Genomic DNA, 13,694 nt, shown 5'->3' with positions numbered 1-13,694 from the left:
TGTTTTTCCTAAGCACTTAGTGTACAGCACTAAGCTAAGGTACATGTTACTTAATCTTATTTAATCTTCACAAGTATCTTATGATGTTGGCATTATTATCACCTAGACATTATGTATAAAGAAAGTGAGGTTAAGAAAATCTAGGCAGGGGCTTCCCTGGTGGCGCAGTGGTTGAGAGTCCACCTGCCGATGCAGGGGACACAGGTTCGTGCCCCGGTCCAGGAGGATCCCACGTGCCGCGGAGCGGCTGGGCCCGTGAGCCATGGCCACTGAGCCTGCGCGTCCGGAGCCTGTGCTCCGCAACGGGAGAGGCCACAACCGCAAGAGGCCCGCGTACCGCAAAAGAAAAAAAAAAATTCTAGGCAGGATGCCCAGCATCAAGTCAAAGGCCTAACTTCGCACAGCTCTGGTGAAGCAGAGGCTCAAAGGGATCCAGAGTCCGTGATTTTGATCTCTACCTCCATAAATGAATAAAAGAAAAGGAATGAAAACTTTTCAGAGGAACAAAGTTACTTTATAGAGGAAGAGCCCCTGGACTAATTGGCACATGTCTCTTGAGGAAGTTAAGGGTTTTTAAACACTGGCCGCACAAACCCGTACATTTCCAGATCTCAGGTGGACTCTTTAGAGGTGTTATCCATAGAAAAGACATAGGCACAGATTCTGGCCTTGTAAATCCTTCTGCCTGTGTGCTGTAGTGCATGCTCTTCACATGTAGCTTTTAAAAATACCCACATTCACGCCATAATAGTTATTAAGCGTGGTGTCAAAATGCTGATTCAAGGAATGATTTTCCCAGAAATATATTTCTAATCATGTAATATGATATTAGAGAGAAAGAGAAAGTGGGAAGAAAATGCTTTCAGAATTCCTATATAGCAAGCACAATAAAAACACAGCTGGACAAGGTGAACCAATAAAAAAACAGGAAAAAAAAATAGTAACCAGAGATAGTCAAGTTACTTGGGCCTTGTAGAATTTCTCTTCCTTGGGGGACACATCCAAATACACCACAAATAAAAACACATATTACAAGACAAAAGTGAAGACGTTTGTCAATATTGCAGTGCTATCAGAGCTTTCAGAAAAAAAGGGAAATAGGAGAGAAAATGTAAAAGAGAAGCATCTTGTGAAGAAACGGCTCCACAGAGGGGCCGATGTGCAGTCCTTCAAATATCTAATGGGACTTGATGACTAAGGAAAACAGAAGAGAACAGCTTGGAGAGCAATGACATATCCCAAAACAACTTTCTGCTTTTGGACAGTGAAATGAACCCCCAGCAGTCACAGAGGAAACAAGAATAGTCTTTGGCTCATGTGACTATAAAGGTGTGTAGTTCTGCCAGAAATCCTTATTCCAGAAAGAATGTGAAACTCAAGATGAAATAACAGTTGTCAGACGGAAAATTACTGGGACCCATCACCCTCAAATTACAAACAATATTTAAAGGATTAGTGATGATTGTATATGAGTTGTCCTGGATCTCAATCTAGAGGCTGAGGTATGCTCATTGGAATTCAATTGAATAACAACAGCTATTTATGGAGCATTTTCCAGGCACTGGAAACTCTGCTAAGAAATTTACGTGTCATCTCATCAAACCCTCACTTTGCAGATGAGGCCACTGATGCTTAGAATGCAACTTAGGCCAAATCACTCAGGCAGTAAAAGACAAAGCTGGGTTTGAACACAGGTTTCAGACCAGGAATCCCTGCCTGAACCACACACCTTTCCCTTAAAAAAAGCCAATAGGAAGTGCCCCCAAATAAGATGGCATTTTAGTATTTATGTCAACTCCCCCCACCCCAATTTCCAAAGCAAGACCAACCTGGACATAGTTTAGTGTTTGGAGTCTTTAGCCCCCAAAGCACAGAACCCACACATTCTCAACTGCCCTTCCCTTCCTTTCGCACATCACTTACCAGTGATGACAGTGGGTTTCTGCAGTTGAAAGCCTGGGAGAGGGTGATTTCTTCAATGTTGCAGTTCAGCAGGAATTGCCCATCAGAAGGGTCTGTAGGCTCACCACTGCCCAGCAAGTTCTACGTACTTGATAAGCACTTGCCAATGGCAAGCTTCTCCAATGCACAGAAGCTGTAGTGATGCCAAGGTCGTGCATTGTTATCAATAATAATAGTCAATGCTGACTACCACATTCTTCAAATGCTCCGCGGTTCTTTGATTATATTATCTCATTTAATTTTCACTGCAAGCCAGTGATGGTAGTCTTATGGCCATTTTACAGATAAGGAAATGGAGGCTCTGTTTACCAGTACAAGCACAGGTTAAGACCCAAGAATGTTCACACTGAACTCTTGTGAGCTTTCTACTATATTGATTAGCCTCCCAGCCTCTCCAACGCCATGGGACACAGGAGAACTTTCTCTTTTTCTTTTGGCTGCATTGGGTTTTCATTGCTGTGCAAGGCCTTTCTCTAGTGGAGGAGAGTGGGGGCTACTCTTCATTGTGGTATGCGGGCTTCTCACTGTGGTGGCTTCTCTTGTTGAGGAGCACGGGCTCTAGGTGCGCGGCTTTAGTAGTTGCAGCACGTGGGCTCAGTAGTTGCGGCACGTGGACCCTAAAGTGCATGGGCTTCAGTAGTTGTGGCACATGGGCTCAGTGGTTGTGGTTCAAGGGCTCTAGAGCGCAGGCTCAGCAGTTGTGGCGCACAGGCTTAGTTGCTCCGCGGCATGTGGGAATCTTCCTGGACCAGGGATCGAACCCGTGTCACCTGAATTGGCAGGCAGATTCTAACCACTGCGCAACCAGGGAAGTCCCAGAAGGACTCTCTCCATATATCTTTCCCCACAAAGAAATATTTCCTGAATGAATTGGGAACCACGTATTTCCAAAAGATGAAGAACATGGCCAGTGTGGCCCTGGACATGGCCTAGGTTTCCTGAGGCGGTTACCAGTACCTTTACCCAAAATGTTCTGTGCTGGTCATCAGGAGCAGGGAGACTGTGGGGCACAATTCCACTACATACCCAGAAAAGGAGCAGAGGAAAATCAATCCTCGCTTGAAGCTAATGGTGAGCAAGCAACCTAAGAACAGTTGCTTCTGTATAAGATGCGGAAGGAAAATCATACACCACGCTGGACTCAGAATTGCAAAATAAGTGTGCAGAGGGCTGAGACCCCATTCCTCTGCTTGCCTTGCCCTCTCTATCAAATAAGACAGTAATTATTTGTGACTTATGTTCCTTGGAATGTGTGAATTGACGAATCCATTTCTTTCCTCTTAGCTGTGGGAGGTGTAGGGCTAGGATGGCGGGGGTTGCCCCATCTTCAACTCCGGAGTCGGTCAACCTGAGGTCTAATAACTCACCAGCTGGGGCTCTGCGGACCAAGGAAGGGTCCATTTCCAGAAAGACACTTTTCAGCTCTACTGGTCTTTAACCACAGATCAGCTGATCAAGAGGGAATCTCTTACCCCTGGCCCTCTTCACCACTTGAGATTCCACCTAACCCAAGCAGAAACCACTTCCCTGGACTGTTGGCTTCTCCAGCTGCTGGGGGAACACTTCATGAAGCCCCACAAGGCAGGGGCAGGCACATGGCCTTAGGGACACACATCCCAATTGCTACATGGTCCAGTAACCTTGTCTGTCTGGCCCCTCTCCACATAAACCTCACCCCGGTCTTCTAGGAAGACATCAGTAGTCTCCATAGGCAATCCCAGTCATATCCCACCTGGGGAGGGGGCCCACTCCCATCAGGAGAGTAGGGACTGGGGTGGGTGGAGCAATAAGACTGATACAGAAGAACTTTGTGAAAGGAAGAGTAATATATCTCCCCAACATAATTATTTCCTGAATTATTATATGTTGAGTCTCCCCTACCCCTGAAACTTAAAATAGATCCAACCATATCCTAGAGCTTATTTGAAAACACCAGCAGAGCACTTTGGACTGTGTTCTTCCCATTTAAGTAAGTCCAAGGATGTCGGCATGGGGATTGTTTTGCCAGCATATAAACTTTTCCCCAAATGTCCATTCATTCCTTCAATCATTCATTCAATGAATATTTATTGGGTACCTATTTTGAGCAAGTTTCTGTATTCATCTGAGAATTCAGCAATAAATAAAACAAAGCCCCTGTGCACAGGGAGATAACACTCTAATAGGGGGTGACAGACAACAAATAAACAAGTAAACACATATTACAGGATTTACGGTAGCTTAGAGATAAGATCTCTTAGAGCCAGAGGAACCCTCTGAAAAAGTAGACATGGGGAGGGAGAAGGAAAAGATTTTTCTAGTAAGGGTTAAGTAAACCTCATCTAGAATATTTCTTGGTACCTAGAATGAAAGCAATATGGGGAAATGTTTTACATACACAAATGTAATAGCCAAGTCCTATTTTCCTCCTCAGAAATACAAAGCTCTCAGCTCCCTGCAAGGTCTCCAGGAAGTGCTGCAGCCCCAGCCCAGGGCCAGCGTGTGTTTTCCCTGCCCACCCGGCACAGTGTGCCTGGACCGTGAATGGGTTAAGGTGGCCGCGAGGTGCTTGGAGCGCTGTATAAACAGCACGTGCGTCAGGCGTTCTAAGCATCCTTCATCTTCCCTATCTCCCGGTCCTAGGCTGTCAATCAGCTGTCACTTGCCCGCACATCAGCAGCGTGAGCACATCACCAGGCTGTCAGCAAAGCAGCTGATGAGACTGGGCTCCAGACTGTCGATCATCTTTGTTTCTCTTCGCCGCTCGGGAAATATTTTGGTTCAGAGAAACAAAGAAACCTGGGCAACAATGGCTCGTAGTCAGGCATTTACTCCTGTACATGAATAAAAGATCTTAACAAGCACTGATCATGCCTCACCCCCAAATGATGTTGGGGTCAGGGGTGGACAGAAGGAAGATTGAGAATCTGTTTTATTAGTAATTCTAGTTCCCTGAGCAGACCCTGACGGATTCACACACACACACACACACACACACACACACACACACACACAGCACAGGAACATAAAACAATGATAACTTGAAGTTATCTGAGCTTATGCCTCAGAAAAAAATAAGAAGACTCCGAGGATGGATGACTGCTTGGTTCGAAATTATTCACCATTGATCCGGAGGGCTTTTGGGGAGAGAGTAATTGTTGGATTGCCAAGTTCATTTATCTCCTAGGGAATTCTGAAGCGGCAGCTTCTGTACCTGACTCTCCCACTCTGTAGGGTGTGAGGCTGCTTGGGAGCACCCACACACAGAAAGCGAGTGAACTCATCAGGACCCCTGATAAAGTGGGCTTGCCAGTGCTTGCAACAGGTGTCATTATGTTGAATGTAAAGACATTCTGGAAAAGCCCCTTGTTTGGCACACTAGCTGCCCCTCTCACCCAAAATATTTATTAAAAACGTCCCAGCCTCTGAAAGCCCACAATATACAAATCTAAAGAGATGCTTCCGGCAATGAGTTTCAATTGAGCAAGTTGTCCTGCTTTCCACTGTTTGTCACTTTTACAAAATCACCATCTATTTATTAGCATAATTAATCAACTCATCATACAATAGATCCAAATACTAAGTTATCTAAAGTCCTGTAAAATTAAGGAAAAAAAAAAAAAAGCACCAGTTGTACTCTAGTGGCTTTGAAATACATTTAGCAACAATCAGATCTTTTCATTGTGCATATCAAGAGTGCTATTACCTATCATTTACTCAATGCTCTGGACCGACTCATTTGTACATACTGTGGTTGGTCCCATCATCAGCTCCGTGTTTGACACATTTGGGATGTTTTACCCTCTGACAGACAGATCCCTTCACATGTGCAACCCTGATTTCTGAAAACGCATCTCTCTCTGATCTAACTGGACATTAATTGTCTTTGTGCTGACGTGTTTATGCCTCTTGGTCTTACAGCACAACTAGCAAATCTGATCTCTGACAAGTTGGCTGAACCTAATCAGGACAGATCAGCTGTTACCCAAGGTGCCACAGGCTGTAATTTGAGGATCTTTACAGAGTTATCACTCCCCAGAAAGACAAGGAACTATGAATTCTGTCAACACGGATCCCAAAGTGTGTGTTCAAAGCAGCTGTGGCCACCCCCACCCCCAAGAAAACATAGCACTTGTCAAATAAATACCTGAGATAATTGATAAGAGGGGATTAGAAGGATATAGCTGATACAGTGATTGTGAGGATATTTTTTTAAAGGGAACTTCAGAAGCAGAACGTTGGGTGTGAAGTGTTGTCAAGCATAAAGAAGGGTCGTAGGGAAGAGATGGATGGCAAGCCTCCACATTTCAGCTACCACTTATCATTGGGGGGGCTTGGTTCACATTTGCCTCGCTCTCTAAACTGGCAAATGCCCAAACATCCTAAACCTCGAAGGAAATCTCTTGCTGCCGAGTCGGGCTGCCACCCGGTGACAGTGCCTTGATCAGAGGCAGGAGGCCAGGATTATTGTCAGCCTGTCAGCACTCTATTATTATCTGAAGACTCCTGTGGTTTTCTTACGGGCGCAAAAAGAGGGAATATTAGAGTAAATAAACTTCTTTCTTACTGTATCGCTTTGGTCCATCTTCCAAACAAAAGGAAAGGGTTAATGTGGCGTCATCTTCAAAAAACTCGGTGGCAAACGCATCCCACCAGAGGTTGTCGCTATCCTGCAAAAAGACAGATCATTTATTTAACAGGCAAGAGTGGAAACATATCTCAAAGGGGAAAAGAAAAGGGAAAAAGGCAGAAAAATCCAGTCATCGGTGGCTTGGGACTTAGCATATGTGTGTGGGTGTTCTGGAAGGGGTGTGGGCAGGCGTGTGGTCACTCTTCAGATTCATTGCCTCAAATGGGGACTGAATTCCAATTCAATAAATGAGTTAATGCAAAGCAAATGAAAATTAATTCTCGAGGACATATTTGGGGAGATTTAATAAACGTATTCTGGAGCACAATGTGACATTTTTTAAGAAAAAGGCTTGCTTTTAATGTAAAATGCATTCAGCTTTTTCTCTCTTTCTCTTTGCTCATTTAGGAGTCCGATTTTACAAACAGAAAGCACAATATTACAACCAGGTTAAGGAGAGTACATTTTTTAACAATAATTTATTCAAAAAAAAAGTTGTGTGTGACTTGTAGCCTTCCTCTATGCAAATATCCCTATAAAAGATACAGGTATTGCTACATGGATTCATGTAGAAAGATGAGTTTGTGCACAAGCAACCATCACATGCATATGGATTGTTCTTGAGGATTGGTTTAAGATTATAGGCAATCACTTGCTCATTATTAAATCAGTTACTAAAAACAGAATAGTTAAGCAGAATGCAAACCATCCACATGAACTCTGTTTGTTTGTCTTGGGTTAAATGTTTCCCTTGCTCATCCAGAAAATAATTTGAAATTGGCCCAGTTGAAGGCTATTAAAATCATTGCTAAGCTTCAAGGGCAGGGGAAGGGCCTCCTCTAACAGGGAATTAGGAGGGTTATGCAAAGTGTTACATTTAAAAGGGGGAATCATACCTGGGCCTCATTCTCTGTATAGTGCTCGATTTACCCTCAAATTCTTAAGCGCAATCTTTTCCCAGAGAATTGTTGGTTAGTGCCAGATTTCAGGGCAAGATGTTTCCCAGCTGCCTGTCAGATGGGGGAGGGACACAGAGGGGCCCGCTGTTCCTCTCTTAAAGGTCCCCACCCTGGGGCCCCGGCCAAGGTCTCACCAGCCTCTCTTCCTCCCATTAAGTTGTTCTGCTTATGATAACATTAAGTTGTTGTCACTGGCAGGCTTTGGGAACAAGCCTTCAGTCCCAACGGGAATAAATAAGGGGCCACTGAAGAATGATGCTGTTCCTCTTTTCAGAAAAGAAGAAGCTTAGACAAATGAATGTCCTTGTCTCTTTTTCTCTGGCCTCCTCCCAATCGCCACACCAAAAGCCAACACTTTTCTTAGTAGAATACAGTAAATATAAAACCATCCAGGGGTATATCATGACTCCACATACAAAATACCCCCCTCCCATCTCCCTTCAGAAACAAATGTTTATTGAGCACTTATTACGTGCAGGCCCTCAGAATACACAGCAGGATAAGAGATTGGTCTCTACCCTCAAAGGGCTCAAACCCACTGGCAGGGCGCAGCCGACTGAGCATCAAACAGACAGCCTCGCTCCACACCTGAGACCACAACACAGGGCCTCAGTGCTCTGGAAACTGTCAGAGTTTCTAGAAAAATCAGTGGGCTTGGAAGTGAAGAAGCAGCTGGGGCAAGAAACCCTATTTGGGAGCCTGGATACACAGGGTTTTTTTCATTTCAAATTGCTACACGGATGGAAAAGGAACAATGGTTAACATTTATTGAGCACTTACCACACGCCAAACACTGTTCTAAATACTTTATATACATTTTCTCACTCGCTCGTCATTACCACCCCGATTCTTGGTTTTGTTTTGTTTTTTTCCCTTGTCAGTACAATATCAGTTTCTTGTGAGTAGGGGCTGTGTTTTGCCTGCTTCTCCACCTCCCAGGCCCCAGACGGTGACGAGGCCATGGTATTACTCAATGAAAGCTGTTCAGTGACTGGCTGGAACTGCTCACGTTATCATCCCAGTTTTACAACTGCAGAATCGGATTAGGTGGTGAAGGTAACTTGCCCAAGTCCACTCGGCCAATAAACAGCAGAGCTGGTGTTCACATGTAGCTTTTTAAAATACTCACGTTCATGCCATAATAGTTATTACGTGTGGTGTCAAAATGCCAGTTCAAGGAATGATTGTTCCAGAACTATATTTTAATCATGTAATACGATATTAGAGAGAAAGTGAAAGTGGGGGGAACGCTTTCAGAATTCCTATATAGGGACTGGGACTATCGGACATCTGAGATCTGCCCCGGTCTCTGCCGACTCATTTCTCTGGCGTCCTTGGAAAGGCAAGAGCTAGGGTTCAGAAAGAAGGAAGGGAGATGGAAAAGGGCATATTTTGTCTCAGGCTGGTTTCTCTTCCAGCTCCTCGCTGTCCCACTGCCAGGACTCACACCCAGAAAGAGGCCGGCGCCATGCGGTAGGGCAGGTGGTATTACAACACTGGTGGAATTCGTCCTGTGGGCAATCCTCAGAGGAGGCTCATCCCGACGCTACCTCTTCCCAGCTATGTGAACTTGGACAGCTTATTTTACCTCCCTGACCCTGTTTCCTTACTTGGAAATTAAGGATAACAATAATGATAATAATAACAACAACAGTAATAACTATCTTCACAGTAGATGCAACAACAGTTACATTAATAACTATCTTGCAAGGTAGATGTGAAAATTCAATAAGTTAATGGCTGTAACGTGCCCAGCAGAGTGCCTGGAACACAGTAAAGATCAATACAACGCCCCTTTCCTACCTTTATCTACCATCTTTAACACCATTCCTAAGGGATGAAGCATTCCATGCTCTAAAGAACTCTACATCAAAAATGTTTATAGGGCTTCCCTGGTGGCGCAGTGGTTGAGGGTCCGCCTGCCGATGCAGGGCACACGGTTTCGTGCCCCGGTCCGGGAAGATCCCACATGCCGCGGAGCGACTAGGCCCGAGAGCCATGGCCTCTGAGCCTGCGCGTCCGGAGCCTGCGCGACCGGAACCTGCGTGTCCGGAGCCTGTGCTCCATAACGGGAGAGGCCACAACAGTGAGAGGCCCACGTACCGAAAAAAAAAAAAAAGTTTATATATCAAGCCTGTCTCCAAATCACTTCAACTATTTGTAACCCATTTACTTGGCAACAATACCTGTCTACAACACAGTGAAAACTCTGAATGGAAATTGCTCAACTCCTTTTGGCCTGCTAATTGTTCAAAGGTCCAGTGGCTAGATCAGTTCCTCTATCTCCATTTTCCTGTCATCTAATTCCTGGTTTTTAGCGCGTCTGCTAGAAAATGGACTAGTGGAAGGTAAAAGCCCAGGGAGAATCCAGGCTGATCTGAAGTCACTAGGAGAAAAGAAAGGATTCAGGCTGTAAGGAGGTGGGAGAATTGTCTATGAGTAGCCATACAGGTTCCACGGGGCCCAGACAAGTGTGTGTTCGCAGAAATCAAGGGGGGAGGGGGAGTAATGACCCAAGAAGGGTGGATGACATTTGATTCAAACTAACTATAATGGAGCATGAGATGAGTCAATGTCTCAGGAAATGTCAGGACAGTTTTGGTAGGAGAAGGTCATATCAGGTGACTATACACAAACAAAGAATCAATTGGCTTTGGTCACAAATCTTGGAGGAACATTCCAGAACTAAAAATGTGATATTTGATTTCACAGGGCCAGACACAAAATAGGTACGTAATAGAATATATACACATTTTGGCTGATAGAATGAATGAGTGGATGAAAGACTGGAATTCTTTTTTGTTCCATCAAAAACCCAACTCAAGAAAATCACTTACACAGTTTTTGTGAGCTCTAGATGGTTGACCCTACTTTGTCTATTGGCCAATATTTTTAAACTGACACAAAAAATATTTGGATATTATTTTTAAGCTATAGTTGTCAACTGCCCCCCAACACATATATATAAGGCTTTTGAATTAGTCCTTAGTTATGAGAGGAAAAATGCTGATGGAGAAAGGGAATAATTAAAAAGTAGTATTTTTAAGAAAATATTACTAAATGTCAAGTACAGGCCAGTCTTGACTTGGCTTTTTTCTGAAGGAAGGAGATCGTGGAAAGAATACATGTTTGGGCTTCCCCGGTGGCGCAGTGGTTGAGAGTCTGCCTGTCGATGCAGGGGACACGGGTTCGTGCCCCGGTCTGGGAAGCTCCCACATGCCGCGGAGCGGCTGGACCCGTGAGCCATGGCTGCTGAGCCTGCGCGTCCCGAGTCTGTGATCCGCAACGGGAGAGGCCACAAGAGTGAGAGGCCCGCGTACCGCAAAAAAAAAAAAAAAAAAAAAAAAAGAATACATGTTTGGGGGGCCCTGGGTTAACAGTAGTACCCATAACTCAATATTTTCTAATTTTTTTCCATGAATTGAACCATCTTATATTCACAACTGTCCTAATTGCCCCCAGGGGCAGAGCAGGCATCCTTTGCAGAATTTATACCCTTAACCTCTATGTTACATTGGCTTCAACATATGAATTCTGCCTCTTATTCGCTGATGACCTAAGTCAAGCCTCCTAAATTGTTTGCATCTATTTGCTCATTTGCAAAGTGGGAACAATCAGTTCAGTGCACTGTGAGGGCTAAGGAGAAACTGCCCAGCACATAATAGTTGCTCAATAAATGGCAGCTATTATTATTTTTTCTTATGGTCTCCTTTGACCTTCAGATATTTATAAACAGAGAATCTGAATTTCAAAAAAGTTAAACTCCTTAGTAAAGATCAGACAGCTGGAAAGTGGCAAAGCTAAAGTTCACATCCAAGTCTGCCTAATTCCAGTCTATTTTTTAAAAATACAAAATTGAGAGGAAGGTACAGAGAATTCCCACACCCTCCCTGCCCGCACACATGCACAGCCTCCCCCATTACCAACAGCCCTCACCACAGCAGCAGATTTGTTACACTTGATGAACTGACCAGGCCAGGTTTTTTCCAAATAATTCTGCTTAAAAAGTGATTTTCCACCTTAGGTTGAAGACAAAAAGATTCATAAGAGTAGAAGAGGCCAACATTAATTAGCATGAGGAAATTTTGCTTGAACAGATCTCCTCCTCCAGTTCTTTCAGATTTTGCCCACTTTCCCCCACCTTCATGTTGTTTTTCTGAAAATAAACCTCCTCTTTGAACAGCCCTTCCTTCCATTTTGCTGGCTGGTATAGTTCCTGGGATCAGTGAGGCAATTTTATGGAAGTCATTTGCCTAATGACTAGGCCAGGAGTCTAAGCAGCCGCCACAATGCAGCTACAAAGACCTGTGCTAAACCAAATACGAAATCTCTGGCAGAAGATCTTACAGTGTGACTGGTGGAATCTCAGTTCTCAGCCACAGAGCTGAGCTAACAACCTCATGAGTTGTGGACAATGATAAAAAATCAGTGCCACCATTATTCAACTTCTAGATGTTGGTCATCTAGATGGTCTGAGCCTTGCAGACTAAGGCAACATGTGCAAGAGACCAAGGAAATATAACAGAAAATGACTAGTCACGATTCTGCAGTTCTATCTACCCACAGGCTAACAGTTCTGTCTCCTGATTGCATACTTGGCGCCTCCATCATTGGAGAAATGGAAGAGCCAAGGAGTTCCCTTGGGAGCAGGTCACATGGCCAAGTCCAATAAGCTGACCAGTAGGAGGCTGTGTGAGGAAAGTTTCCAAGGCTGTTTCGCAGGAATGATTCCAAAGAGGAGCTCACTAAGTCTGGTTTCCCCTAAGGTGTGAAGGAAAGGTAGGATTTTGCTGCCCACTCTCCACGCAGGCAATCCCCTCAAGTCAAACCAATGTGGAGAATAACTAGGAAGGGCCTTGAGACTGACCAGCAGGTCAAGATCAACCTCTCAAGACTTGGAGGTAAAGGTTATGACAAATGCCTTTAAAAACAAACCAATAGGGCTTCCCTGGTGGCGCAATGGTTGAGAGTCCGCCTGCCGATGCAGGGGACGCGGGTTTGTGCCCCGGTCCAGGAAGATCCCACATGCCATGGAGCGGCTGGGCCCGTGAGCCATGGCGGCTGAGCCTGCGCGTCCGGACCCTGTGCTCCACAGCGGGAGAGGCCACAACAGTGAGAGGCCCGCGTACCGAAAAAAAAAAAAAAATTGCTTGAGGTTTTTGGTAGGTGGGGTGGCTGTGCACACCAGTTACTGCCACATAGCATAGATACAACATTTGGTGGCTATATCGGAAAAGACGTTCTATCCAGGGAAAAGCCACTCTTACCACTCTGGGGACCAGCATGGTCAGGAGTTGGCCTGTGTGGAGCCAAAGGACCCAGCAACTTACATTGTCAAACCAAGAGTCCCTCTTTAACCATTTCCTGCCTCCTTTTCTTTGCATATGTTGTTCTTTTGGCCTGGCATGTCCAGCAAATACCAAGTCCTAGTCCTCTGATTCCTTTTTTCCCTGTCTCCTGTGCTAGGAAAGCTTGATACCTCTACCTCTGTTAGAGTGTGGATCATATTATAATTGAATCACTGCCTTGAAGTATAAATTTATCGAAACTTGTGGCTGCCATAGAGGACCATGAAATGCTTCAGGATAAGGACCGGGCGTTAGGCATCTCTCCGTCCTCAACAGATCTCCCACCTATAAATTACCCAGGAGGGAGTAGAACAGATGGTGAGGCCGTAACCACACAGTGAGTAAGATTCTTTCTCAAAGATTGCAGGAATCTTAAGTCTAAACTCAGTGGCTAGGGGACCAGGACAATGTACAAGCAGAGGCTTCTCTCTGTCATATCACTGTTGCCTCACTTTTCATCAGTGGACGTACCAACCATGCATGTGACAAGTTCATACTGATGCAGAAATTACTTCCCACCTACACTGCCATTCCACTGGACCACCTTTGGGCATTTTTCTTGTTCTTTTCAGTGAAACATTGGTTAAATGAATACACTTCATTGATTGTAACTTGAATAAGTGATGTTTAAAAATAAGTAAATAAATAAATAAGTGATGTTTTACTTCATTAATTTTTTAAAATAGAGAATAGAGGATAATATGGTGAAGGCCTATGGCCCATTATCCAGAATTAACAATTATTAAAATAATATCTTTCTTTCCTTTTTAAAAGGAATTAAAAATTATAAATAAAAATAAACGTCCTGGGTCTCCA

General features: G+C 44.4%; 1 protein-coding gene across 7 annotated transcripts in view; it reads right to left on the bottom strand.

Annotated features, from left to right (window-relative positions):
* Positions 1-13,694, bottom strand: part of LDB2 (LIM domain binding 2) — a 402,280-nt gene that overhangs the window by 255,678 nt on the left and 132,908 nt on the right. For all 7 annotated transcript variants that reach the window (XM_060084176.1, XM_060084350.1, XM_060084262.1 and 4 more), the window contains exon 2: positions 6,509-6,611. In XM_060084176.1, the coding sequence (XP_059940159.1) occupies positions 6,509-6,611 (103 nt within the window). The remainder of the gene's footprint in view (positions 1-6,508; positions 6,612-13,694) is intronic.

The sequence above is a fragment of the Mesoplodon densirostris genome, chromosome 1, assembly GCF_025265405.1.
Source record: "Mesoplodon densirostris isolate mMesDen1 chromosome 1, mMesDen1 primary haplotype, whole genome shotgun sequence".
NCBI lineage: Eukaryota > Metazoa > Chordata > Mammalia > Artiodactyla > Ziphiidae > Mesoplodon > Mesoplodon densirostris.
The sequence above is the reverse complement of the archived record's forward strand: the minus strand, read 5'-3'. Positions and strand labels throughout refer to the sequence as shown.